The 27,337-nt window shown below is 46.2% G+C and overlaps 1 protein-coding gene across 2 annotated transcripts; it reads right to left on the reverse strand.

The window, feature by feature from the left end:
* Nucleotides 1-1,535: 1,535 nt before the first annotated feature.
* Nucleotides 1,536-17,247, reverse strand: afg3l2 (AFG3-like AAA ATPase 2). 2 transcript variants are annotated; one of them, XM_029427691.1, is made up of 17 exons: nt 17,011-17,247; nt 15,841-15,940; nt 15,575-15,643; nt 7,931-8,124; nt 7,542-7,694; nt 7,054-7,128; nt 6,815-6,936; nt 6,470-6,743; nt 6,230-6,367; nt 5,443-5,596; nt 5,142-5,249; nt 4,231-4,356; nt 4,041-4,151; nt 3,817-3,932; nt 3,516-3,716; nt 2,951-3,145; nt 1,536-2,282 (listed from the first exon to the last, which is right to left on the reverse strand). In XM_029427691.1, the coding sequence occupies exons 1-17, from the start codon at nt 17,092-17,094 to the stop codon at nt 2,043-2,045; spliced, it is 2,460 nt and encodes an 819-aa protein (XP_029283551.1). In that variant the 5' UTR covers nt 17,095-17,247; the 3' UTR covers nt 1,536-2,042. The 2 variants fall into 2 exon arrangements, with proteins under 2 accessions (XP_029283551.1, XP_029283550.1); XM_029427690.1 differs by having other exon boundaries at nt 6,815-6,939.
* Between the last annotated feature and the right edge of the window lie 10,090 nt (nt 17,248-27,337).

Here is a 27,337-nt window from a genome sequence, read left to right on the forward strand (position 1 = left end):
TGAAACTAAATCCTGGATCAAAGCCTAGCTTAAACTCAACTGTGATAAATCTAAATGATCGTCATTTGTCCAAAAAACACTCACAACTCCTGCCTCATGGATAACTGTACTCTGTCAAGAGTCAGTCAAACCTCTCCTTCGAACACCAGGTCAATCAGGTCTCCAAAACTTCCTTTAGCATAGATTATGGCTCATCATCCAGAGCTCGTCACTAACACCCCTGTCCTCCAGAACCAACGCCGGCTCCCACAATGGATCCATTTTAAAGCCCTTCTCCTCTCTCACCGCCACATCCAGACCCCTCCCACCCCACTGCCCTGCTCCACCACCACACTCCTCTAAAGCCAACCTCCACCCCTCAGGACCGAGCACCAGACCTGGGGCGACCAGGCCTCTCCCTCTGGAGCTCTGTCCCCAAACACATCCGAGCAACCTGTCCATCCAAACCTTTCTTTTTAGAACTGCTTGTAATGTGTTATGTTGTGTGGTTAAAGTGAAAAGCGCTCTATAAATAAAAGATATTATTATTATTATCAAAGAAGAAACTGTGAGAGCAGAACAGACTACAGCCAGCCATCACACATGTGGAGACCACTGCAGGGCAATTTTTATAAATTTGCTTTCATCCAATGGCTGTGAAGAGAGCAGTGTGTTCGATGTTCCGCTTCACACAACACGGGAAATTGCGAAATATGAATCCATTTATTTCAGAATCAGAATTTGGTTTATTGCCAAGCAGGTTTTCACATACAAGGAATTTGGAATTGGATCATACATCATCAATAACAATCAAATAATCGCTGTTTCTGATCAATCCACGTGATGATAATGATAATCGTTGTACCTGATCACTTCCATTGATCAGCCTATGTTTACGTCAGTTAGCATTAGCTTAGCATGTCCGCACAGCGTCATACCGCACAAACTGTGACCGCCATGCAGCAGCTGCTCTCCGCCCCCCCGCTCTGAACTGGAACTAAAAACACATGTTGTATATATATTTATATTTCTGATGTTTGTCTCAGCAGCACTTCCGCCATACGTCACATCCTCTGTGAGCCAAGGCTTCCACATAAAAGTATAGATATATTTTTTTAATATATACATATAAATATAAATGTATTTATTTTAAAATATATATAGACAATACATATATATAAATAGATATATATGTTATATATATAATAATAGATATATTAAGATATAAAATATATAATATAATATATATAACGATAGAGCTAATATTATATAGAAGAGATATATAATAAAAATATATATATATAATTATAGTATAAATATATATAATAAATCTATATAATATATATATATATATTTCTTTATATATATTATATATAATATATATATATATATAAATATATATATATATATGTATAATATATGTAATATATTATGTATATGTATAGTATATATATATATATATAATATATATGATATAAATATAGTTTATTCTGATGGAAACTTTTTTAACTCACTCTTTGAATGGTTGATATGGCATTTTCATTAAAACATTTGACACACGTTATTCATTTTATTACACATTAACATGGAGCTGCTCATCTTTGTTCAGTTTTAAAACGGCTGCAGCAGGTTGAGGAGTTGTTCTGCGATGTATATTGGAATATGTAAAACAGTGTTTCTGAGAGACAAACCGCTGCAGGCGAACACGGATCATTTTCGGACGTTTAAACATCATCTGCAAGTCAAGAAAGTGGCAGTTTGTCTTTGAACTGTAGAAGAATACGACGACTGTCGACAGGTTTCAGTGCAGAAGTACGAACATTTTACCAGCGTCAGTATAAACTGTATAAAGTGTTAAAGTCTAATGTGTTGTTTCATTATCACCATCAGATCTGTGTCACAGGCTTCATGTCATTTATTCACACACACTAACTGTACACGTCACACAGGAAACTCTTTACACATGGAAATCGTTCTGCAGATTCGTCAGCGTCTCCACAGACTGAACATCGGAGCCGGAGGAGTGAGGTTTACCCAGCTCACATGTTCTGCATCAGAAGCTTCTAGAAAGGCATTCCTCCGGAGATCTGGCGGGCCACCTGCTCGTCCGGACTCTCCTCCTTCAGCCTCCTCTCCTTGTTCCAGTCCTTCAGGCCCTCCGGCAGCGACGTGTCCTCGTCCACACCGCCGGTTCCCTCCACAAAGTCCTCGTAAGTCGACTTCTCTGCGAATGGACGTTTGCCGAGCAGCTCCACCATGTCGCTCTTATCCAGCACCTCCGTCTCCAGCAGCCGCAGCGCCACCTGCAGGAACAACACAGGAACAGTCAGTGAGCTGCCCCTCCACGGCCTGGGGCCTCTGAAGGACTTTAAAACTGATCCCTGAAGTAAAACCAGCTGAAATACGTTAATATTCTACAGCAACACCAACAAAAGACTTTGTTATTATGTAAAGTTAAAAACAATAACGTCTGAAGATCAGAGAAGAAAAGCCCACACTGCTGATGAGAAGAGGGAACACCAAAAATAAATTTCAAACTACCAACAAGAAATAAGAAAATAAACTGTCACAACACTGTCCTGATGATTTCACAATCAAAGTCTAGAAAAAAAGGTAACAGTAACAGTAACTATTCACATTCATTTCATGTCTGTCACATGTTCTACATATAAAGACATCGAAACTGCAGCACATTATCTGGTTTGAAGAAAACATGTGTCGGTGTTTTCCTGCTGTGAACCGCGCAGCTCGCGAGGGAAAGAGTCGAGAATCTCTAGAAGCGTCTGACGCAGGAAGTTCCTATGAGAACATCTTAGTTCTGCATGTGTTCACAGATCCTTAAGAATCTTCTGTAAAGTGCTAATGATGACTTTAAGGACTTACTATAAAAACGCAAAATAAGGATGAGAACTTTAGGGAAATGTCCTCAGGACTTCAGCTGAACTCTGTCTGAGCTAAATCCTGAATGTACCTTCTCCACCTCGGCCTTCTTGTCGCTCAGCAGAGCGTGCGTTCTCTGGTGAGCCTCGCTGATGAGGATCCGGACTTCAGTGTCGATGAGGCGAGCCGTGGCCTCACTGTACGGCTTCTCCAGAACCATCTCGCCCTGCCGGGGGAGGTCGAAGGAGACCTGACCCACCTTCGTGTTCATCCCAAACTGAACAATCTGCAGCAGAAATCACAAGCACTTCATTACACAACTGCAGGCAGGAAAGACGCATCTATGCGTTCCCCACAATGCACTGGGGGATGTAAACAGGAAGTATAATGTTGCCATGGAATCACTGAGTTCAAAGTGTTCATTATCCCGTTTGAGCTACAGGAGACCTGAGATCTGCAGTCTGCTGCCTGTACAGACAGAAAAGTCTTATTTCTGGACCTTTATTCTGAAGGGACATCAGAGGAAGTGAGAAATCAGACTGAATCTGAAAATGTGTTCATCAGAAAGTTGGATAAGTTAGAGAAATAGTGTGATTATTATGACTGCAGGAATAGAGACCTGAAGAGTCTGATTCCTAACTGCGGTGACCTCTGACCTGTGCGTAGGCGCTCTGTGTGACCTTGCGAAGGTCGTCCTGAGCTCCGGTGGTGATGCGTCCGAAGAAGATTTCCTCGGACACCCGGCCTCCCAGAGTCATGCACATGCGGTCCAGCAGCTGCTCGGTGGAGTACAGGTACTGCTCTCGGGGCAGATACTGAGCGTAGCCCAGACCCTTCCCTCGGGGGATGATGGACACCTGCACACAACCACAGCATGAGAGCGCTGACACGGCTCTGCGCTGTAGGGAGGGGGAGTGTGGAGACACTGACACACAGCACAACAACAGGAAGTGATACCTTTAGAAGAGGGTCGGCGTGCTCCAGGAACCATCCGGCCACGGCGTGACCGGCCTCGTGATACGCCACCGTCTTCTTCTCCTCCGGCTGCAGGACCTGAGTCCTCTTCTCCAGACCTGCGGTGAGAACACCCAGAAGAAGTGACAGACACAGACCTGACGCTCTCACCGTGTTTAATATGTTTAACATCCAATAACCATATCATGACTCCACATGTCCCTCACCTCCTATCACTCGCTCAATGGCTTGTTCAAAGTGCTTCTGGTTGATGGCGTCTGACAGGTGGCGAGCGGCAATCAGAGCCGCCTCGTTACAGACGTTAGCAATGTCGGCACCTGACAGATGGAAAGCAGGGAGTGAAGCGGCCACAGGTTCCAGCTGATTTTATTTCAATCAAATCTCCCGTGTGTTTACCTGAGAATCCAGGTGTGAGGGCGGCCATCTTCTTAGACAGAGTGTCTCTGTCCAGGTCCATCGCCAGCTTCAGAGGACGCAGGTGCACTTTAAAGATGGAGGCTCGACCTTTAATATCCGGAGGACCTGAGACACACAGCACAGTTCAGAGATGTGTATCTGCACGTTCTCCTGAGACGCGTCGTCAGTTCAGCGCCGGCTCACACTTGATGACATGTTTCAACTCTTTTTTGTTTTCCAACAGCAGCACCTGGTGCTCTGTGTGGAACCTGAGCCAAGACTGAAACCCTGCAGACCTCTGGTTGGTCGGAGAGAATCGTCACCAGCGTCACGGGACGTCCTGCACAAACATGCCGTTTCTAAACAGAAATCAGCGGGAGAACTACGCTATGCAGCTGAAAGGATTCAACGACATCCACGATCAGCTGTTCGTCCCGCCGACACTGAGGGGCTGGTCTGCAGAGGAAACTGAGCCCTGCGAGGCGAGACGCACCCTGCGGTGGAACCGGACAAAGATCAGCGGCTGTTTGTCGAGCACACTTTGATTTTGGAGGAATGATGAGCTCCATGTGTCTCGCAGGGTGGAGGAGAGGAGCAGCTGAAGGCTTCTGAAGCAGTCGTTTAATAAAGAAACTGTATTCATCACGTGACAGAAGTTAAAGGTTTTTTCAAAGATTTGTATGATTGAATTTGTGCTCAACCAAACGAGCCAAACTGTCCTCACTTCATCCTGTTGTTGTAATTAGTGTGTGAAAAGACATGTGTTGGGAGGTCACAGTGACCTTTGACCCCTAAAATGTGATCAGTTCAGTTTCAGAGATCGTGTTTACGACAATTGGACGAACAACCCTAAAACATAAATATTATTATTACTATGTATGTATTATTATCATGTGATCTCTTCTGCTCACCGATATAGATCTGTCTGTCAAAGCGCCCGGGTCTCATCAGCGCCGGGTCCAGGATGTCTGGTCTGTTGGTACCAGCTAGAACCACAACGTTGGAGGCCGTGTTGAACCCTGAAACACAGAGGAGTGAGACCTCCTGTCACTGATCCTTGTTCACCTTAAAATCCCAGCCATGCACCATCAATGATAACAATTATGTCATTAAGGGGGTTAACGGGTTAATAAACCTTTAGAGGTAATCCCTTAATTTAGATTTGAACGATAATCCCTTAATCATCCCTCAGCGGTTCCCGTCTCCACCCACCGTCCATCTCCACCAGCAGCTGGTTTAGCGTGTTCTCCTGTTCGCTCTGCCCTCCAAAGTTTCCCCGTCCTCGTTTCCGCCCGACGGCATCAATCTCATCAATGAAGAGGATGCAGGGAGCATTCTTCCTCGCCATGACGAACAGATCTCTGACCTGCACAGGAAGTGACATCAGAGTCACACTTCTGCTCTGACCCCAGCAGCTCAAAGTGTTTCAGAATCCTTCACAGAGCTGGTGACTCCTACAGAATCAGAGTCTCCGACTGTAAACACACCAGAGACTCATCAGACTCATCAAAGACTCACATCAGACTCACCAGAGACTCATCAGAGACTCATCAGACTCACCAGAACTCATCAGACTCACCAGAGACTCACCAGAGACTCATCAGAGACTCATCAGACTCACCAGAGACTCACCAGAGACTCACCAGACCTCATCAGACTCACCAGAGACTCACCAGACTCACCAGAAACTCATCAGACTCACCAGAGACTCATCAGAGACTCATCAGACTCACCAGAGACTCATTCCATTCTTTCTGTGTCCGTTAACCTCCAACAGAGGATAATAAAGAAAAACTAAAAAAGTCTAAAAGTGAAATTGAACTCAATGAATACATCGACTTTATATATATATATATATATATATATATATATATATATATATATATATATATATATATATATATATAAAAAATATAAATGACAAATTTAAACCAGAGACAGGAAGTCAGCAGATATAGCTTCCTGTGTGTGTGTGTGTGAGTGTGTGTGTGTTTCTCACCCTGGCAGGGCCGACACCCACGAACATCTCCAAGAACTCAGAGCCGTTGACGGTGATAAACGGCACATCGGCCTCACCGGCTGTCGCTTTGGCGAGTAGAGTCTTTCCTGTTCCCGGAGGACCGGTCAAGATGGCGCCCTAGACACATGTACAAGATCATCCACTCACCTTAGGTCTCCGCCCGCTCCACCCCCTCACCCCACATCCCCCCCCGCATCCCACATCCCCCCCCCTCCTCACCTTGGGGATCTTGGCCCCGAGGTCCTCGTACTGTTTGGGGTTCTTCAGGAAGTTGACGAACTCCATGATCTCCAGCTTGGCCTCCTCGCAGCCCGCCACATCTTTGAACTTTACATCGATCTCGTCTTTTAGGATCTTTGCTGTCGTCTCGCTGACGCTGAACAGCCCGCCTATTCCGCGGCCGGGACGGCCGCCCCCCCCCTGGCCACGCCACCTCGTAAACAGTATGAAGCCTAAAATGAGCGCCACGGGTAGCATGTTCAGGATGAAGGTGCTGTGGAGGAAGAACGGATTAGAGAGGAAACCAGAACGTATGAACCAGTGCTGAAGGAGACAACTTCTCACCCGTCACTCTCGGAGGAATAAACCACCGGCAGTCTGTTCTCTCGCTCAATGCCGAGCTCATACTGAACCGTCTCCAGATTCCTCTCAAACGTGTCCACGCTGCCGATGTTGAACCACACATACTGCTGAAAGAGACCAATGTTCGTTCACCGAAAGTTAAAACTGAATGTCTTTCAGTCCTGCAGTCCCTGTGTTCAGGAACATTTCCTGCATCAATGTGAGCAGGGAACCATACTCACCCCGTCCCCCGGCGTCTTCCCCGAAGAGAAGACGACTTTCACATATCGCTTGTTGACCACGTCTAAGTGGTCCACCTGAAACACAGAACAAACGCAGAATAAACGCAGACCGCTAACACTGCTGCACCTTCAGCACAGAAGCCCTTATACTGTATAGGTTGGATAGGATTACATATTAAACTCAGATTGTACAGATTCACCCAGATAAACATTCATTTATGGTGTTAGATTTAGAAATTCCCCTTAACCAGATTAAAACACGTATTAACACGGCAGATTAAAATACATCAGATTAACTGATTTAAAGTGTCAGATTAACTAAACAAACTCAAATTAAAACATAATAAGAACTACAATAATAAGATTTACAGAGTCGTCTAAACTAACTTCTGGTGTCCGACTAAGAATATTCAGGAATGTAACAAAGAGGCTCAGGTTTAGGTGAGACAGGTAATCAGATTAATAATAAATGTGATATTGAAGCTCACCACTCCTTTGGACAGGTAGTTGTTGACAAAGTCCTTCCAGGTGACCTCTCGTCCTCCGTCCCTGAAGAAGAAATAATATGTGACGGTGGTCCAGAACGCCAGTCCGCTCAGGAAGTACATCCGAAACTCTTTATCATCCCAGGGAACATCCCCCTGCAACAAAGAGCTGTAGGTGAGACCGACACGCCGAGAGCGGACCAGCACCTTTCAGCCTGGTTCCTCCTCCAGAGGCACCGCGGCCTCCACAGAGGCTGCGCTGGCTACCAGCACACACACAAGTGTTTATGCTCAACACGTTGTATTCTCCCAAACGCCAGGGGGCGTACCAACAAAATATTAGAGAAGGAGCAAGAACTCAACTTCTGATCTCCTTCTCCACCCACACTGACCTTCTGCAGACGGCTGTACCAGCGGGACTCCTCCCGACGACCTCCTCGTTTTCCTCCTTCTCCTCCTGCACCTCCTCCTCCTGCACCTCCTGCGCCACCTCCCTCTCCTCCTGCACCTCCTGCTCCACTTCCCTCTCCTCCTGCTTCTCCTTCGCCTCTAATTTCTGCTCCCTGAGTTTTGGCAGGTTTGGCATCTGAGAACAGAACAAACAATAATTTATCAGATGACACAGAAACAGGAAACTATTCCGCTGCCACGCCCCTTTAGAGGTCATGAGGCCAGGTGCCGGTAGATTACAGTATGTGTCGGTTGATATCGGTAGGTGATAGTAGATGACGGTGGGTGTTGGTAGGTGTAAGTAGGTGTCGGTGTGTGACAGTATGGGTCGGTAGGTGACTGTAGGTGTCGGTGTGTGTCTGTAGATGTTGGTAGGTGACGGTTAATGTCAGTACAAGTGCATCTCAATAAATTTGAATATCGTGGAAAAGTTAATTTATTTCATTAATTAAATTCCAAAAGTGAAACTCATATATTATATGTATTCATTACACACAAAGTGAAATATTTTAAGCCTTTATTTGTTTTAATCTTCATGATTACGGCTTACAGCTAATGAAAACCCAAAAATCAGTATCTCAGAACATTAGAATATTGTGAAAAGGTTCAATATTGTAGACTCACGGTGTCACATTCTAATCAGCTAATGAACTCAAAACACCGGCAAAGGTTTCCTGAGCCTTTAAATGGTCTTCTGGTTCAGCAAGCTTCAGAATCGTGGGGAAGACTGCTGACATATCAATAGACAGTTGAGTGGAAGGAAAAAGTGTGGTCGGAAAAGGTGCACAAGCAACAGGGATAACCGCAGCCTTGAGAGGATCGGCAAGAAGAGGCCATTCAAACATTTGGGGGAGCTTCACAAGGACTGAGGCTAGAGTCAGTGCATCAAGAGCCACCATGCAGACGTATCCAGGACATGGGCTACAACTGTCGCTCGTGTCCAGCCACTCCTGAACCAGAGACAACGTCAGAAGCGTCCTCCCTGGACTAAGGAGAAAAAGAACTGGTCTATTGGTCCAAAGTCCTCTTTTCAGATGAAAGTACATTTTGCATTTCATTTGGAAATCAAGACAAGAGACACAAGACCCGGACGAGCTGAAGGCCGCTATCGAAGCAATCTGGGCTTCCATAACCCCTCAGCAGTGCTACAGGCTGATGGCCTCCACGCCACACCACAGTGACTCAGTAATTCATGCAAAAGGAGGCCCGACCAAATACTGAGTGCAGACACATGAAGATACTTTTCAGAAGGCCGACATTTCTGTATTAAACATCCATTTTTTCATTGGTCTTCATGCGGCCCTCGCCCTCATTTTGTGCGGCACGCGAGTCAATTTCCAGAAATCAATCTGTCGGAGCTCCGTGAGAGGGAGGGGTGCTGTCGGAGCTCCGCGAGGGTGGGGGGTGCAAAATGGCCCTCTGGCAGTGAGGACACACTTTTTGTGGCCCTCCTTTTTACTAAGTTAAAGTGTATTGCTTTTAATAGCTTGTCTGCTAAAGTGCACTTTGTTTACAAGTATTCTTGATTGCTGAGTGAGTTTCAATTGTTAGACATCTGTTAGGCATCTTGTGGACTGATCACAGTGGGTGTGGCTAACACAGCTGTAGCCACCTAGGTAATTAAGTCTTAATTTAAGGAAACAGCATTTGTTGGAGCGGCAGCAGACTCGGAGGACAAAGACAAAGGAGTCTTTGTGAGGAGGACAAGTGGGATGCACAGCCAACTAGTGATGGGCAAATTAAGCTTTTGTGAAGCACTGAACCACTTCAGCCAATTGTTTAGAAAATGGGTTCATTACTCGAAGCTTCAGGTACAATGACCTCTACTGGCGAAGTGCAAGGCTGCAGTGGATCTTTGCTTTAAAAATTCTTTGACAAACGCATCTAAGACTGAATATTATGTTCTATTTAAAAATAATGTTATTGAGAAGAGAGTGCTGGGAAAATAATGTGGGCTTTTTATGCCTTAATAAATGATAGTACAGTTTAAGATTGGATAGAGAGAAGGGGAATGAAAGACATGCAAATGGCCACGGGTCGGATTCGAACTCCGGGCCGCTGCGGTAAGTCTTTCAATGAGGGATGCCTGCTCTACTAGCTACTTTTGCCAAGATTACAGCTCTGAGTCTTCTCCTGTGATGCCTGATGAGGTTGGTGAACACATGGCACGGGATCTGAGACCATTCTTCCACACAATCCTTCAGATTCCGAGGTTGACGCTTTGTGGACTCTCCTCTTCAGCTCATCCCACAAATTTTCTATAGGATCTAGGTCCGGGGACTGTGATGGCCATGGCAAAACCTTTATTCTGTGGTCAGTAAACCATTGTTGTGTAGATTTTGAGGTGTGCTTTGGATCATTGTCCTGCTGGAAGGTCCAACCTAGGCCCATTTTAAGCTTCCGGGCAGAGGCTGTTAGGGTTTCATTTAATATCTGCTGGTATTTGATAGAATCCATGACACCATGTATCCTAACAAGATGTCCTGGGCCTTTGGAAGAAAAACAGCCCCACAACATCAAAGATCCACCACCATACTTCACAGTGGGTATGAGGTGCTTTTTTGTATGGCTATCTTTCTGTCTACTCCAAAGCCACCTTTGACGTTTGTTGCCAAAAAGCTCTATTTTGGTCTCATCTGACCATATATCCCGGTCCCAATCAAAGTCCCAGTAACGTTTGGCAAACTCTAGGCGCTTTAGTTTTTTGTTAATTGACAGCAATGGCTTTTTTCTGGCAACCCTCCCAAACAACTTGTGGTGATGTAGGCGGCGTCTGATGGTCGTTTTGGAGACTTTCTGATCCCAAGACTCAACTGACCTCTGCAATTCTCCAGCTGTGATCCTTGGAGATTCTTTTGCCAGTCGAACCATCCTCCTCACGGTGTGTGGCGTCAATGTACACACACGTCCTCTTCCAGGCTGATTCTTAACATCTCCTGTTGCTTTAAACTTAATTATTGCCGTGATAGTGGAAATGGGCATTTTCAACTGTTTCAAGATTTTCTTATATCCATTTCCTAATTTGTGCAGCTCAACAACTTTTTGTCGCAGATCATCGCTGTGTTCTCGGGTCTTTCCCGTAGTGAAGAATGACAAAGAGAATTTTGGCCTGTGTCACCTCATATTAATACCCCAGTGAAACAGGAAGTCATGGTTGACCACTTAAGAGCTCCTAATCAAACAGGTGAACCTAAAGATGTAAGATGTGACTGGAAATATACTTCAGTTAGATTTTTATCATAGGATTTTCTAGGGGTGCCAAATGTTTTTGAAAAAAATATTTATTCAAAGTCAACATTTATTTTTTGTTTCAATAATTTTACTTCAGTCTGTACTTATATATTTTGAATGAAAGGCCAAGACTATAAACAATAAAAGACATTTTACAGCCCGTTTTGCTAATTTTTACTAAAGGGGTGCCAATAATTCTGGAGGGCACTGTATTTCTGTTTGCTTGCTCTTCCCTCTCCCTCACTTAAATGTATATATTTTCCATTCCCGTTGATGTCTCTTCTAGATACTACAGGCCTCGCACATGCTCACAACACCACTGTAACCTCTCTGCTTTTGTATATCCCACCCGCTCATCTCATACCCAAAACCTAGTCACAGGTGGCCTGTGGAACTGCCGGTCAGCCACTCGCAAGACTGAGTTCATCCCTGCCTACGCCTCCCAGCGATCCCTCGACTTCCTTGCCCTCACTGAGACTTGGAACACACCAGATAACACTTCCACCCCTGATGCTCTCTCCACAGTGACTTCTTCTCCCACTCGCCCAGAACCACTGGTCTGCTGATCTCTCCCTAATGGAGTTTTTCTCTTTACCCACTGCCAGACTTCACCCACTCATCTTTCGAATTTCATGCTGTCACTGTAACAAAGCCGGTGACATTAAACATTGTTGTTCTACCATCCTCCGGGTCCTTCGGGAAGTTTTGAGGAATTGGACGTTCTCCTGTGCAACATCCCTGAAAATGGCCCTCCGCTCGTACTTCTCGGTGACTTCAACATCCAGTCAGAGAAGTCAACAGGCTTATTATCTCTCCTATCTTCTTTTGCCCTCTCCCCGTCTCCCTCCTCTCCTACTCACAAAGCTGGTAACCACCTCGACCTCATATTCACCAGAAACTGCTCGACCTCAAAGCTCTCTGTAACCCTGCTTCACAGCTCTGATCACTTTTTCATATCCTCCTCAAACTTATCTCTCCTCCTCTCTTGCCTCCTCTCTCGCCTCAGCTGTCCTCTCGGCCCTTCCTTCTCCTGACTCCTTCTCACTCATGCTGCCAACTCTGCCACAGACACTCTCCTCTCTACTCTGTCCTCCTCTCTGGACTCCTCCGTCCTCTCACCTTGCAGCAGGTTCACCAGTCCCCTCCAGCTCCCTGGTAGGATGACTGTGCGTGCTAACAGAACAAAAGTCAATCCTCTTTCTTCCCTCCTACCGTCCCACTTTGTCAACTACTAAAAATAGGTGACATACGCTATTCAGTTTCCGACTTGCATCAACTGTTCACCATCCACATCACTTCCCCCCACTCTTACTTCTTTCTCCCCTCCCTCTTCAAATTAAGTTCTATCTCTTGTTACCTCTCCTACCACCTGCCCTGTGGACCCTGTCCCCTCTCGCCTTCTCCAGTCTATTGCCCCTGACCTCCTTCTTTTTCTAACCATCTCATCAACACTTCCTTAACATCTGGTTGCTTTCCTAACAATCTTAAGGAGGCAACAGTGAACCCTCTCTTAAAGAAACCCTCACTCGACTCCTCTGAAGTGAACAACTACAGACCTGTCTCTTCTTTCTTTTCTTTCCAAAATACTTGAGCGTGCAGTCTTTAACCCTTTAACACCTAAGCCTCAAAATGTCTGCCTGGACTCTTTTGCTTATTTTGACTATAAAAAGGTCAGAAAAGTGCTTTTGCCCATTTTTTCAAGAATACCTGGAACTTTCAATATCTGGCAGTTATTTACAATTTATTGCATGTTATGAGAGTGTAATAACAGTTTAAAATGAAGTAAAACACAAACGGAATTTGATTTTAGAGGTTTAGTGAACAAAAAACACAGCAAATGTACATGAATAAGAGATTTAACATGTTACATTTGAAATTTATAAAACTATTTACAGTAAAACATTTGAGTCTTTGTCTCTTAAATCTGCAAAAACAGGCCATAAAATGGAAAATATGTCCAGGCGTTTTTCTCCACACCGAGTAATTCTCTCCTCTCTGAGTGTCCCTTCACATGCAGAGGCCTTGGTGGTAATGCCAGGGACAGTTCCTGTCTGGCTGCAGACACAGGCCCACATCACAGTCCTCACACTTCCAGGCAGTGGTCCTCTTGCAGAGTTTAGAGCTTGAAGTCGATGGTGTAGCCGTTCATGTCAGCAAGCACAAAAAACTTCAGCCCCCACTTTGTTGGCTTGGCCTTCATGTACTGCTTGATGCTGAGCCTGGCCTTAGTACCAACCATCCTCTTGTCCACTGCAAGGTGCTGTCTTGGGTGGTAGATAGCCTTGCAGTTCATGCATATCATTTCCATGAGAGGTCTGACCCGGTGGAGGTGATCATAATCCTCGGTGCCCTTTTCCTGATCATTTTCCTTATTTTTCTGTGGGTCACTCATATGAAGATTAGATCAAATGGCCATGAACTGTCCTGAACAGTCTGGGGACATGACAGTGGCAGGGAATGACACATGAAAATGGTTTGCTTACACCAAAAGTTGCTCATCTTTCTGCAGGTCCAAACTAACATGTACAGCAACATGCCTGTGGACTTCTTCATTTCTTCTGGAGTTATTTTAGTCCAGATGAACCGTCTCCCTCTCTCCAGGCTTTTGGCTGCATTCTTATTTGTGTATTCAGAGAGGAGTTTGAAAACTGCAGCATCAAAGTGGGAATAACTGTCACGTGGTGCTGGGTTTCCCATATCGAGAGGGGGTTGGACACCTGGGGTGCGTTTGGGGTTGAACCTCGGTGGTTGAGGGACTCCATCTTCGGGCTCTGCCTCAGTCTGCCATCTTTGATGATGTGGTGAGCGGCTTCGGTATCTGACAGCATCACAGGATGCTCCAGCATCCCCACGGCTTCTCCCTCTACGGTCCTGAATGTGACCTCTGGTGACACGTCCTCATCTTCAGCCTCCCCACAGCTTCTCCTAGGACACAGGCTACTTGAAGAAGATGCGCACACCATGACGTTAACTATTAACTACGGTAATCCAAAATGTTGCTTGCGCAACGCATCGCCGGCGACACACTCTGTGTTAAATGGTTAATCAACTCTCGTCTTACCTTCAGCAGAACAACCTTCTCGAGCCGCACCAATCTGGTTTCAAGGCTCAACTCAACTGAGACTGCCCTCCTCGCTGTCACTGAGGAACTTTGCTCTGCTAGAGCAGCCTCCCTCTCTTTTCATCCTTCTGGACCTTTCTGCTGTGTTTGACACAGTGAACCACCAGATCCTCCTCTACACCCTCCAAGAACTGCGAGTCTGAGGCTCTCCCTGCTGAATCCTACCTAAAAAGGACCTACAGGGTAACCCTCTCATGGCTTCTCCTGCCACAGCTACGCAGACGACACTCAACTGATTCTGTCTTTTCCCAGATCTGAAACCAGGTGGAGACACGGATCTCGGCTTGTCTGGCTGATATCTCAGTGGATGGCTGCACATCACTTGAAACTCAACCTTGACAAGACCGAGAACCTTTTCCTTCAAGGGAAGGGCTCTACCATCCAACCCTAACCCTAGCAGCCCGACTGGTTTTCAACCTCCCCCAGTTCTCCGCTCCTGGTTACCAGTAGCTGCTTCAAGACTCTGGTGCTGGCCTACCGTGCTATGAATGGATCAGCCCCTTCCTACATCCAGGCCATGGTCAAACCATACACCCCAGCTCGTTCACTTCGCTCTGCATCAGCCAATCGGCTCGCTGCTCCCTCACTGCAAGTGGGACCCAAATTCCCCTCAAACTGCTCCAAAATGGTGGAACGACCTCCCCATTGATGTCAGGACAGCAGACAGTGTTCACACCTTCTGCAGACTGAACACTCACCTGTTTCGACTGCATCTCGACGAATATTAAAAAAAATATATTATTATTATTATTATTATTATTATTAATTAATAAAAACAAATTCAGTTCTTTGTATGTTGCACTTACATTGGTTTGGCTTATTTGAAGCTAATGTACCTGCCAAATTCTTGCTGTTTGGCATTGTATCCTCATGATTGTTTGCACTTTTTGTAAGTTGCTTTGGACAAAAGTATCAGCTAAATGAACTGTAATGGTAGATTACAGTTGGTGTCGGTTGATGTTGATGTAGGTGAAGATACGTCAGTGGGTGTCTGTAGGCGTCAGTGGGTGTCTGTAGGCGTCAGTGGGTGTCTGTAGGCATCAGTGGGTGTCTGTAGGCGTCAGTGGTGTCTGTAGGCGTCAGTGGGTGTTGGGCGTCTGTGGGCGTCAGTGGGTGTCTGTAGGCGTCAGTGGGCGTCTGTGGGTGTTGGGCGTCTGTGGGTGTTGGGCGTCTGTGGGTGTCTGTGGGCGTCAGTGGGTGTCTGTGGGCGTCAGTGGGTGTCTGTTGTTTCTACCTTTGGTTGCTGCTTCATCCTCAGTGTTTTTTGGAGTTTTCTGACCTTCTGGAAAATATTTCTCAAAACCTGAAGAAAAAATACATAATTCTACTGAACACACACGTTTGTATTTCTATACATGTGAGGATCCTCAGAGCCTCAACCATCACAACCAAATGTTAAACCCTAAATCCAGGTCTGAACGTTCACACACCTGAAGGACCCACCAGAAGATCTGAAACTGAACCTGGTCCTCACAAAAGGTACAAAACACACAGTCCTACCTTTAGGTGGTCTGGAGCTCAGACTGCTGTAAACTCCCAGCAGCTCACTTAGCAGGCTCCGCCCCCTCTCTACCTGCCCCGCCGCGGTCGAACACGTCACCTGACAGACAGGAAGTAGACGTCATACACAATACACCAACAAAGTAAAATTACAATTTATTAAGAGCAGCAACTAATAATTAATGTCAATAACACTGTACATGTGGACAAACAAAATCACCTCAAAATAAAAGGAACTCATAATGTGGGGATAAAATGAATAAAAAACAGTTTGGATGGCGGCTGCTGACGTTCTGACCTGCTCTAAACATGAAGGAGTTCCACATGAATCACAATCAGTACTTTAAAAGGCTCAGACCAACTACACATAGATTATGAGAAACTTAAACTAGATTAGAGATTTTGAATCTATATTGTTGTTTCCACATTTATCAGTTTCACACCTGGAAGAACCTGCAAGATTAATTCAACTCAGAGATCCAATAATCCACTTTAGAAATATTGAAATGATTAATGTTCACATTCAGAGATTCAGAATTATTTCCTAAAGACGAAACATTTATCAAGTTAATTTAACGTTTTTGTGGAAAAACATTTTTATGTCTTTAAACATATATGGAGGAGTTTAACAAGAATGTGAAATTGCCAGAGGTGAACAGTAACTAAGTACTTTAATTTTTATTTTTTATTTAAAGTAGAAACAAATTATGTTATGACGTCAGTACACATTAAAGATTCTAGAAAAGATTAGGATTATTTGGACACTCAAACCAATCATGTACAATTATATTATATTATGAAAACAAAGAGTTCAGCAGACTGTTCATTGATTCATTTTACTGGGTAAACTTCTGGTTCTCGGAGTCTGCTACAATAATTTAATTAATAAGAAATGTGCTTATATATTATAATAGCTCTTTAAAAAAAAGATTTTATTGCCTAGTTATTATTTTAGATTGTAAATACTGATGTTATTTTATTATAATGCCTAAATGTTTACTGTTTTATCTTCAGATGTAGTGAACGCTGATTTTAACAGAGAGAACAAATAAAGAAATAAACACACACATTCATTAAACACTGCTCAGGGTTCGGGCCGGCGGGGTGATCGGAGCACTGAGTCCGCTGCACCTGTTAGCACAGTTAGCATGTTAGCATGTTATCACCTACCAGCCTGGACGGAGCGTTGGAGGGCAGCAGCAGCCGGAAGGAGTTCCTGCAGCCGGCTGACAGCCGCAGGTAACGGTGAGCCATCCGCACACCAGACTCCCGCTGACACTCACCGGCAGACAACAACAGTGCCGGGTGACACCGGAATCTAGACGAAACACACGAGCAATATTTCTGTTCCGTAACTACACTGTTCCGCCATCTTTACTGTAGCTTTCTTCTTCTTCTTCTTCTTCTTCTTCTTCTACTTCTACTTCTTCTGTGGTTTGTGGCATTTTTGAACACCGCTGTGGTGATCACTGCCCCCGCAGGAGAGACGAGGAATGACAGAAACATCGAGATAAAGTGAGGAGAAACACCAGAGACTGTGAAGATACAGAGGCCTTATAAACAGATCTATACATATATATTTATTTATTGATATGTTGATGGACAGCCAGGTGGACCAATCAGGGGGCGGATCATTTAAAAAATAAAAGCACTAAAATATGAGTTTACAGTAAAGACGGCAGCAGAGCTTTCTGAAGGATCATTAAAGTGTTACTACATGTGTGACAACACTTTGCTACAAACTGCTGCCCTGCACACAGAAACTGTCTCTTTCATTCATACTGTCAGTGAGGAGTTGGTGCTTCGCGTGTTCAGAAGATGATGTGTAATGTTTGGCTGGTGTGGTGTAAGGTTGTGTGGTTAGCCTGCAGCGTTTAGTAAGAAACAGCCTTTAGCTTCAAAGATAGCATCTAAACAGAAGAACACCTCCCGGTCGTCATGGTAACCTCTGTAATCTGTCAGCAGCTTCTTATCAAGTTAAAGATCATCAGTTTCACAGAAACACTTCAGAGACGTCTCCTACAGTCCACGGAGAGTAAATCTGTAATGAAGCCATTTTACAAAAGCAAAGAGACAAAGAGACTTTTAACAAACTATAAATGATGCTTTTAAAAAGAGCAGCGGACATGTCCACAGTGTCCCCAGTGTAATGACGTGTCCCCAGTGTCAATGACGTGTCCCCAGTATCAATGACGTGTCCCCAGTGTCCCCAGTGTAATGACGTGTCCCCAGTGTAAATGACGTGTCCCCAGTGTCAATGACGTGTCACCAGTGTAAATGACATGTCCACAGTGTCCCCAGTGTAATGACGTGTCCCCAGTGTAAATGACGTGTCCCCAGTGTCAATGACGTGTCACCAGTGTAAATGACGTGTCCCCAGTGTCCCCAGTGTCAATGACGTGTCCCCAGTGTCAATGACATGTCCACAGTGTCCCCAGTGTAAATGACGTGTCCACAGTGTCCCCAGTGTAATGACGTGTCCCCAGTGTAAATGACGTGTCCACAGTGTCCCCAGTGTAATGACGTGTCCCCAGTGTAAATGACATGTCCACAGTGTCCCCAGTGTAATGACGTGTCCCCAGTGTAAATGACGTGTCCCCAGTGTCAATGACGTGTCCCCAGTGTAAATGACGTGTCCCCAGTGTCAATGACGTGTCACCAGTGTAAATGACATATCCACAGTGTCCCCAGTGTAATGACGTGTCCCCAGTGTAAATGACGTGTCCCCAGTGTCAATGACGTGTCACCAGTGTAAATGACGTGTCCCCAGTGTCAATGACGTGTCCCGTGTCCCCAGTGTCAATGACGTGTCCCCAGTGTCAATGACGTGTCCCCAGTGTAAATGACGTGTCCCCAGTGTAAATGACGTGTCCCCAGTGTCCCCAGTGTAAATGACGTGTCCCCAGTGTAAATGACATGTCACCAGTGTCCCCAATGTAAATGACGTGTCCCCAGTGTAAATGTCCCCAGTGTAAATGACGTGTCCCCAGTGTAAATGACATGTCACCAGTGTAAATGACGTGTCCCCAGTGTAAATGACGTGTCCCCAGTGTCCCCAGTGTAAATGACATGTCACCAGTGTAAATGACGTGTCCCCAGTGTAAATGACGTGTTCCCAGTGTCCCCAGTGTAAATGACGTGTCCCCAGTGTAAATGACGTGTCCCCAGTGTAAATGACATGTCACCAGTGTCCCCAATGTAAATGACGTGTCCCCAGTGTAAATGTCCCCAGTGTAAATGACGTGTCCCCAGTGTAAATGACGTGTCCCCAGTGTCAATGACGTGTCCCCAGTGTAAATGACATGTCCCCAGTGTCCCCAGTGTAAATGACGTGTCCCCAGTGTCCCCAGTGTAAATGACGTGTCCCCAGTGTCCCCAGTGTAAATCACATGTCCCCAGTGTCCCCAGTGTAAATGACGTGTCCCCAGTGTCCCCAGTGTAAATCACATGTCCCCAGTGTCTCCAGTGTAAATGACATGTCGCCAGTGTCCCCAGTGTAAATGACATGTCCCCAGTGTCCCCAGTGTAAATGATGTGTCCCCAGTGTCCCCAGTGTAAATGACATGTCCTCAGTGTCTCCAGTGTAAATGACATGTCCCCAGTGTCACCAGTGTAAATGACATGTCCCCAGTGTCTCCAGTGTAAATGATATGTCCCTAGTGTAAATGACGTGTCCCCAGTGTCCCCAGTGTCAATGACGTGTCCCCAGTGTAAATGACGTGTCCCCAGTGTCAATGACGTGTCCCCAGTGTCAATGACGTGTCCCCAGTGTCCCCAGTGTCAATGACGTGTCCCCAGTGTAAATGACGTGTCCCCAGTGTCAATGACGTGTCCCCAGTGTCAATGACGTGTCCCCAGTGTAAATGACATGTCCCCAGTGTAAAAGACGTGTCCCCAGTGTCCCCAGTGTAAATGACGTGTCCCCAGTGTCAATGACGTGTCCCCAGTGTCAATGACGTGTCCCCAGTGTAAATGACATGTCCCCAGTGTAAAAGACGTGTCCCCAGTGTCCCCAGTGTAAATGACGTGTCCCCAGTGTCAATGACGTGTCCCCAGTGTCCCCAGTGTAAATGACGTGTCCCCAGTGTCAATGACGTGTCCCCAGTGTCAATGACGTGTCCCCAGTGTAAATGACGTGTCCCCAGTGTCAATGACGTGTCCCCAGTGTAAATGACGTGTCCCCAGTGTCAATGACGTGTCCCCAGTGTAAATGACATGTCCCCAGTGTCCCCAGTGTAAATGACGTGTCCCCAGTGTAAATGACGTGTCCCCAGTGTCAATGACGTGTCCCCAGTGATGTCCCCAGTGTCCCCAGTGTAAAAGACGTGTCCCCAGTGTAAATGACGTGTCCCCAGTGTCTCCAGTGTAAATCACATGTCCCCAGTGTAAATGACGTGTCCCCAGTGTCAATGACGTGTCCCCAGTGTAAATGACGTGTCCCCAGTGTCCCCAGTGTAAATGACGTGTCCCCAGTGTAAATGACGTGTCCCCAGTGTAAATGACGTGTCCCCAGTGTAAATGATATGTCTCCAGTGTAAATGACATGTCCCCAGTGTAAATGATATGTCTCCAGTGTAAATGACATGTCCCCAGTGTAAATTATATGTCTCCAGTGTAAATGACGTGTCCCCAGTGTCCCCAGTGTAAATGACGTGTCCCCAGTGTCCCCAGTGTAAATGACGTGTCCCCAGTGTCCCCAGTGTAAATTATGTCTCCAGTGTAAATGACATGTCCCCAGTGTCTCCAGTGTAAATGACATGTCCCCAGTGTCTCCAGTGTAAATGACATATCCCCAGTGTCCCCAGTGTCCCCAGTGTAAATGATATGTCTCCAGTGTAAATGACGTGTCCCCAGTGTCAATGACGTGTCCCCAGTGTCAATGACGTGTCTCCAGTGTAAATGACATATCCCCAGTGTCCCCAGTGTCCCCAGTGTAAATGATATGTCTCCAGTGTAAATGACGTGTCCCCAGTGTCAATGACGTGTCCCCAGTGTCAATGACGTGTCCCCAGTGTCCCCAGTGTAAATGACATGTCACCAGTGTAAATGACGTGTCCCCAGTGTAAATGACGTGTTCCCAGTGTCCCCAGTGTAAATGACGTGTCCCCAGTGTCCCCAGTGTAAATGACGTGTCCCCAGTGTAAATGACATGTCACCAGTGTCCCCAATGTAAATGACGTGTCCCCAGTGTAAATGTCCCCAGTGTAAATGACGTGTCCCCAGTGTAAATGACGTGTCCCCAGTGTGAATGACGTGTCCCCAGTGTAAATGACATGTCCCCAGTGTCAATGACGTGTCCCCAGTGTCTCCAGTGTAAATGACATGTCGCCAGTGTCCCCAGTGTAAATGACATGTCCCCAGTGTCCCCAGTGTAAATGACGTGTCCCCAGTGTCCCCAGTGTAAATGACATGTCCCCAGTGTCTCCAGTGTAAATGACATGTCCCCAGTGTCACCAGTGTAAATGACATGTCCCCAGTGTCTCCAGTGTAAATGATATGTCCCTAGTGTAAATGACGTGTCCCCAGTGTCCCCAGTGTCAATGACGTGTCCCCAGTGTAAATGACGTGTCCCCAGTGTCAATGACGTGTCCCCAGTGTCAATGACGTGTCCCCAGTGTCCCCAGTGTCAATGACGTGTCCCCAGTGTAAATGACGTGTCCCCAGTGTCAATGACGTGTCCCCAGTGTAAATGACATGTCCCCAGTGTCCCCAGTGTAAATGACGTGTCCCCAGTGTCAATGACGTGTCCCCAGTGTAAATGACGTGTCCCCAGTGTCCCCAGTGTAAATGACGTGTCCCCAGTGTCAATGACGTGTCCCCAGTGTCAATGACGTGTCCCCAGTGTAAATGACGTGTCCCCAGTGTCAATGACGTGTCCCCAGTGTAAATGACGTGTCCCCAGTGTCCCCAGTGTCAATGACGTGTCCCCAGTGTAAATGACGTGTCCCCAGTGTCAATGACGTGTCCCCAGTGTAAATGACGTGTCCCCAGTGTCAATGACGTGTCCCCAGTGTAAATGACATGTCCCCAGTGTCCCCAGTGTAAATGACGTGTCCCCAGTGTAAATGACGTGTCCCCAGTGTCAATGACGTGTCCCCAGTGATGTCCCCAGTGTCCCCAGTGTAAAAGACGTGTCCCCAGTGTCCCCAGTGTAAATGACGTGTCCCCAGTGTCTCCAGTGTAAATCACATGTCCCCAGTGTAAATGACGTGTCCCCAGTGTCAATGACGTGTCCCCAGTGTAAATGACGTGTCCCCAGTGTCCCCAGTGTAAATGACGTGTCCCCAGTGTAAATGACGTGTCCCCAGTGTAAATGACGTGTCCCCAGTGTAAATGATATGTCTCCAGTGTCAATGACGTGTCCCCAGTGTCCCCAGTGTAAATGACGTGTCCCCAGTGTCCCCAGTGTAAATGACGTGTCCCCAGTGTCCCCAGTGTAAATGATGTCTCCAGTGTAAATGACATGTCCCCAGTGTCTCCAGTGTAAATGACATGTCCCCAGTGTCTCCAGTGTAAATGACATATCCCCAGTGTCCCCAGTGTCCCCAGTGTAAATGATATGTCTCCAGTGTAAATGACGTGTCCCCAGTGTCAATGACGTGTCCCCAGTGTCAATGACGTGTCTCCAGTGTAAATGACATATCCCCAGTGTCCCCAGTGTCCCCAGTGTAAATGATATGTCTCCAGTGTAAATGACGTGTCCCCAGTGTCAATGACGTGTCCCCAGTGTCAATGACGTGTCCCCAGTGTAAATGACGTGTCCCCAGTGTAAATGACGTGTCCCCAGTGTCCCCAGTGTAAATGACGTGTCCCCAGTGTAAATGACGTGTCCCCAGTGTAAATGACGTGTCCCCAGTGTAAATGATATGTCTCCAGTGTAAATGACATGTCCCCAGTGTAAATGATATGTCTCCAGTGTAAATGACATGTCCCCAGTGTAAATTATATGTCTCCAGTGTCAATGACGTGTCCCCAGTGTCCCCAGTGTAAATGACGTGTCCCCAGTGTCCCCAGTGTAAATGACGTGTCCCCAGTGTCCCCAGTGTAAATGACGTGTCCCCAGTGTCCCCAGTGTAAATGATGTCTCCAGTGTAAATGACATGTCCCCAGTGTCTCCAGTGTAAATGACATGTCTCCAGTGTCTCCAGTGTAAATGACATATCCCCAGTGTCCCCAGTGTCCCCAGTGTAAATGATATGTCTCCAGTGTAAATGACGTGTCCCCAGTGTCAATGACGTGTCCCCAGTGTCAATGACGTGTCTCCAGTGTAAATGACATATCCCCAGTGTCCCCAGTGTCCCCAGTGTAAATGATATGTCTCCAGTGTAAATGACGTGTCCCCAGTGTCAATGACGTGTCCCCAGTGTCAATGACGTGTCCCCAGTGTAAATGACGTGTCCCCAGTGTCAATGACGTGTCCCCAGTGTCAATGACGTGTCCCCAGTGTAAATGACGTGTCCCCAGTGTAAATGACGTGTCCCCAGTGTAAATGATATGTCTCCAGTGTAAATGACATGTCCCCAGTGTAAATGATATGTCTCCAGTGTAAATGACATGTCCCCAGTGTAAATTATATGTCTCCAGTGTCAATGACGTGTCCCCAGTGTCCCCAGTGTAAATGACGTGTCCCCAGTGTCCCCAGTGTAAATGACGTGTCCCCAGTGTCCCCAGTGTAAATGACGTGTCCCCAGTGTCCCCAGTGTAAATGATGTCTCCAGTGTAAATGACATGTCCCCAGTGTCTCCAGTGTAAATGACATGTCCCCAGTGTCTCCAGTGTAAATGACATATCCCCAGTGTCCCCAGTGTCCCCAGTGTAAATGATATGTCTCCAGTGTAAATGACGTGTCCCCAGTGTCAATGACGTGTCCCCAGTGTCAATGACGTGTCTCCAGTGTAAATGACATATCCCCAGTGTCCCCAGTGTCCCCAGTGTAAATGATATGTCTCCAGTGTAAATGACGTGTCCCCAGTGTCAATGACGTGTCCCCAGTGTCAATGACGTGTCCCCAGTGTAAATGACGTGTCCCCAGTGTCAATGACGTGTCCCCAGTGTCAATGACGTGTCCCCAGTGTAAATGACGTGTCCCCAGTGTCAATGACGTGTCCCCAGTGTCCCCAGTGTAAATGACGTGTCCCCAGTGTAAATGACGTGTCCCCAGTGTCAATGACGTGTCCCCAGTGATGTCCCCAGTGTCCCCAGTGTAAAAGACGTGTCCCCAGTGTCCCCAGTGTAAATGACGTGTCCCCAGTGTCTCCAGTGTAAATCACATGTCCCCAGTGTAAATGACGTGTCCCCAGTGTCAATGACGTGTCCCCAGTGTAAATGACGTGTCCCCAGTGTCCCCAGTGTAAATGACGTGTCCCCAGTGTAAATGACGTGTCCCCAGTGTAAATGACGTGTCCCCAGTGTAAATGATATGTCTCCAGTGTAAATGACATGTCCCCAGTGTAAATGATATGTCTCCAGTGTAAATGACATGTCCCCAGTGTAAATTATATGTCTCCAGTGTCAATGACGTGTCCCCAGTGTCCCCAGTGTAAATGACGTGTCCCCAGTGTCCCCAGTGTAAATGACGTGTCCCCAGTGTCCCCAGTGTAAATGACGTGTCCCCAGTGTCCCCAGTGTAAATGATGTCTCCAGTGTAAATGACATGTCCCCAGTGTCTCCAGTGTAAATGACATGTCCCCAGTGTCTCCAGTGTAAATGACATATCCCCAGTGTCCCCAGTGTCCCCAGTGTAAATGATATGTCTCCAGTGTAAATGACGTGTCCCCAGTGTCAATGACGTGTCCCCAGTGTCAATGACGTGTCTCCAGTGTAAATGACATATCCCCAGTGTCCCCAGTGTCCCCAGTGTAAATGATATGTCTCCAGTGTAAATGACGTGTCCCCAGTGTCAATGACGTGTCCCCAGTGTCAATGACGTGTCCCCAGTGTAAATGACGTGTCCCCAGTGTCAATGACGTGTCCCCAGTGTCAATGACGTGTCCCCAGTGTAAATGACGTGTCCCCAGTGTCAATGACGTGTCCCCAGTGTCCCCAGTGTCAATGACGTGTCCCCAGTGTAAATGACGTGTCCCCAGTGTAAATGACATGTCCCCAGTGTCCCCAGTGTAAATGACGTGTCCCCAATGTAAATGACATGTCCCCAGTGTAAATGACGTGTCCCCAGTGTCCCCAGTGTAAATGACATGTCCCCAGTGTCAATGACGTGTCCCCAGTGTCCCCAGTGTCCCCAGTGTCCCCAGTGTCAATGACGTGTCCCCAGTGTAAATGACATGTCACCAGTGTAAATGACATGTCCCCAGTGTAAATGATATGTCTCCAGTGTAAATGACATGTCCCCAGTGTCCCCAGTGTAAATGACATGTCCCCAGTGTAAATGATATGTCACCAGTGTAAATGACATGTCCCCAGCATCCCCAGTGTAGTGATGGGAGGCTCTTCATGTAGTATCACTCGGAGCCTCTATTTTAGCCTAATTTAGCAATTATAAATGGTTTGTGTGTTGGTAAGCAATTTTTCATTCAGTGTTTTCTTAAAAGGGTTATTTTTATGCATTGTTTTCATTACAAAACAAAATACACAGTTACTATTGTTTAACATTTTAATCAAACCTTTAAATGAACAACTGACAAACAGATCCACAACAAACAAATCAAATAAATAAAGGCCAAAGTCTGAACATTATGACACTTTAGATAAGTCTTTAGTTCAGGTTGGCATTCAGAAACACCAGATGCATCAGGGCTGATGCGATTTCTCCTCTCCGTGATTATTTGTCCTATTTTTGAGAAGACTCTCTCTGAGGATGTTGCGATGATGCAGATTCTTCCTCCCGTCACCTTAACCAGCTGTATGTAGACGCGCTTGTATTAAAATAGCTTTGTGTACCTGACCTGTACCACTACACTGGCTGTCTTTGGAGCGTCGGCCCCCCTCCCTTCTTTCACATGATGATGTGTCCTCGCATGTGATTGGCCACATGGTGTGCCCATCAAAATAAAGTCCCGCCCCTGCCTGCATGGATTCTCAGCAGAGCGGAGGAGTAGCCGAAGAGTCGGCTCTCCGACGGGAGTCGGCTCTTCTCCTTTGCTACAAAGAGCCAATTCTTGTAATGAGACTCAGTTTTGATGATATCTGCATTTGAACTATTTAAAGTCACGTTTCCAGAGGCTTTCAGCACTGGCCTGCTTGTTTGCACATACATAATTTTAACAGTGCTGTGAGTTAATATTTTCTTTTTTTAAGATGTTATTTTAAAGTGTATACATGACACACACACACACACACACACACACACACACACACAATAAAGAAAATGACAGCAGTCAGTCCGACCGGAGGTGAGACGTTGCTGTCGGTATTTGGTTGATCAAAGACGCTAGCAAAGCAACACGGTCCATAAAATGAGCGCAGCAGAAATGCCACATAGGTCGGACCACCGTGTTAAACTCTCGTGTTTATCGGGAGTGATTGTTGTTGTTCGTGCGTGACACGTGATTCAGTCCATAGAGCTCAACAGTGAGCGCCCACGTTTTGAACGTCTCCAGTTGAAGTGAATTTCCCGTTCATTCGCTCCACTGACGCTTCAGAAAATCCTTCTTTAAAGGAACTAAGCCAACGAACTACGAGATGAATCGTGAACATAAAACATTTCATTCTGTCACAACAAGTCGATGGTGGACCCAAGTGCAGCACACAGGAAATCATATCATACCTGTGTCTTCTACAGGAGCACAGACCATCGCTTCACATCCCACAGCTCGTGGTAAATCCACCTTAAATGTTTACAGCCTCATGACTAATAATCTAAAGCCTTGTTCTGTTGCAGGGACAGTGTGTATTTTTCGGAGCAATGTCCGTTTGTTTTCGGGGTAAAGGTCTGTCGGACAAATGTGCTTTAGTTCCAATGTAATATTTTCCTGATTATTGGTGTTTGGATATAATGGGCCGTCGGAACAATGGCATGGCACCGTATCCTGGAGGTTTACATGGTTTCTGGACCTCTTCCACTGAACAGTAAAGCAGACCACGGCACACACATTACATTAAAACAACAGACAAAGATGCAGCGTGTGTTACAGCATCTACAGGTAGCTGGCAAACTATTAGCAACTATGCTGCTCAACAGACACCACACGGTGTGTCGATACAACAGAAATCATTAGATTGTTCTATATGGTCCGGTTGTACATATCGTATACCTTTTAGACTACATGTAATTTCTGACACATATAATGTCCATAGTGTAACGTTAGCTAACGCACATGGAAATGAATGGTTCTCTATGCGTTACCTTTACAAAGAGGTATGTTAGTATCTTTTGTGTGCTGCTCACCATCTCAAGCCAGTTCCACTGCTACAGTTCTCCAGATGTTCTCTTTATATTTGTTGTCTTTGTAATCTTTGTGTTTGTCAAACAGGACACTTTGTTGCACTATTAAACTGAATCTTCAAAGTAACTCAAGCTGTCAGATAAATGTAGTGCAGT

The sequence above is a fragment of the Cottoperca gobio genome, unplaced genomic scaffold, assembly GCF_900634415.1.
Source record: "Cottoperca gobio unplaced genomic scaffold, fCotGob3.1 fCotGob3_359arrow_ctg1, whole genome shotgun sequence".
Taxonomy (NCBI): Eukaryota; Metazoa; Chordata; class Actinopteri; order Perciformes; family Bovichtidae; genus Cottoperca; species Cottoperca gobio.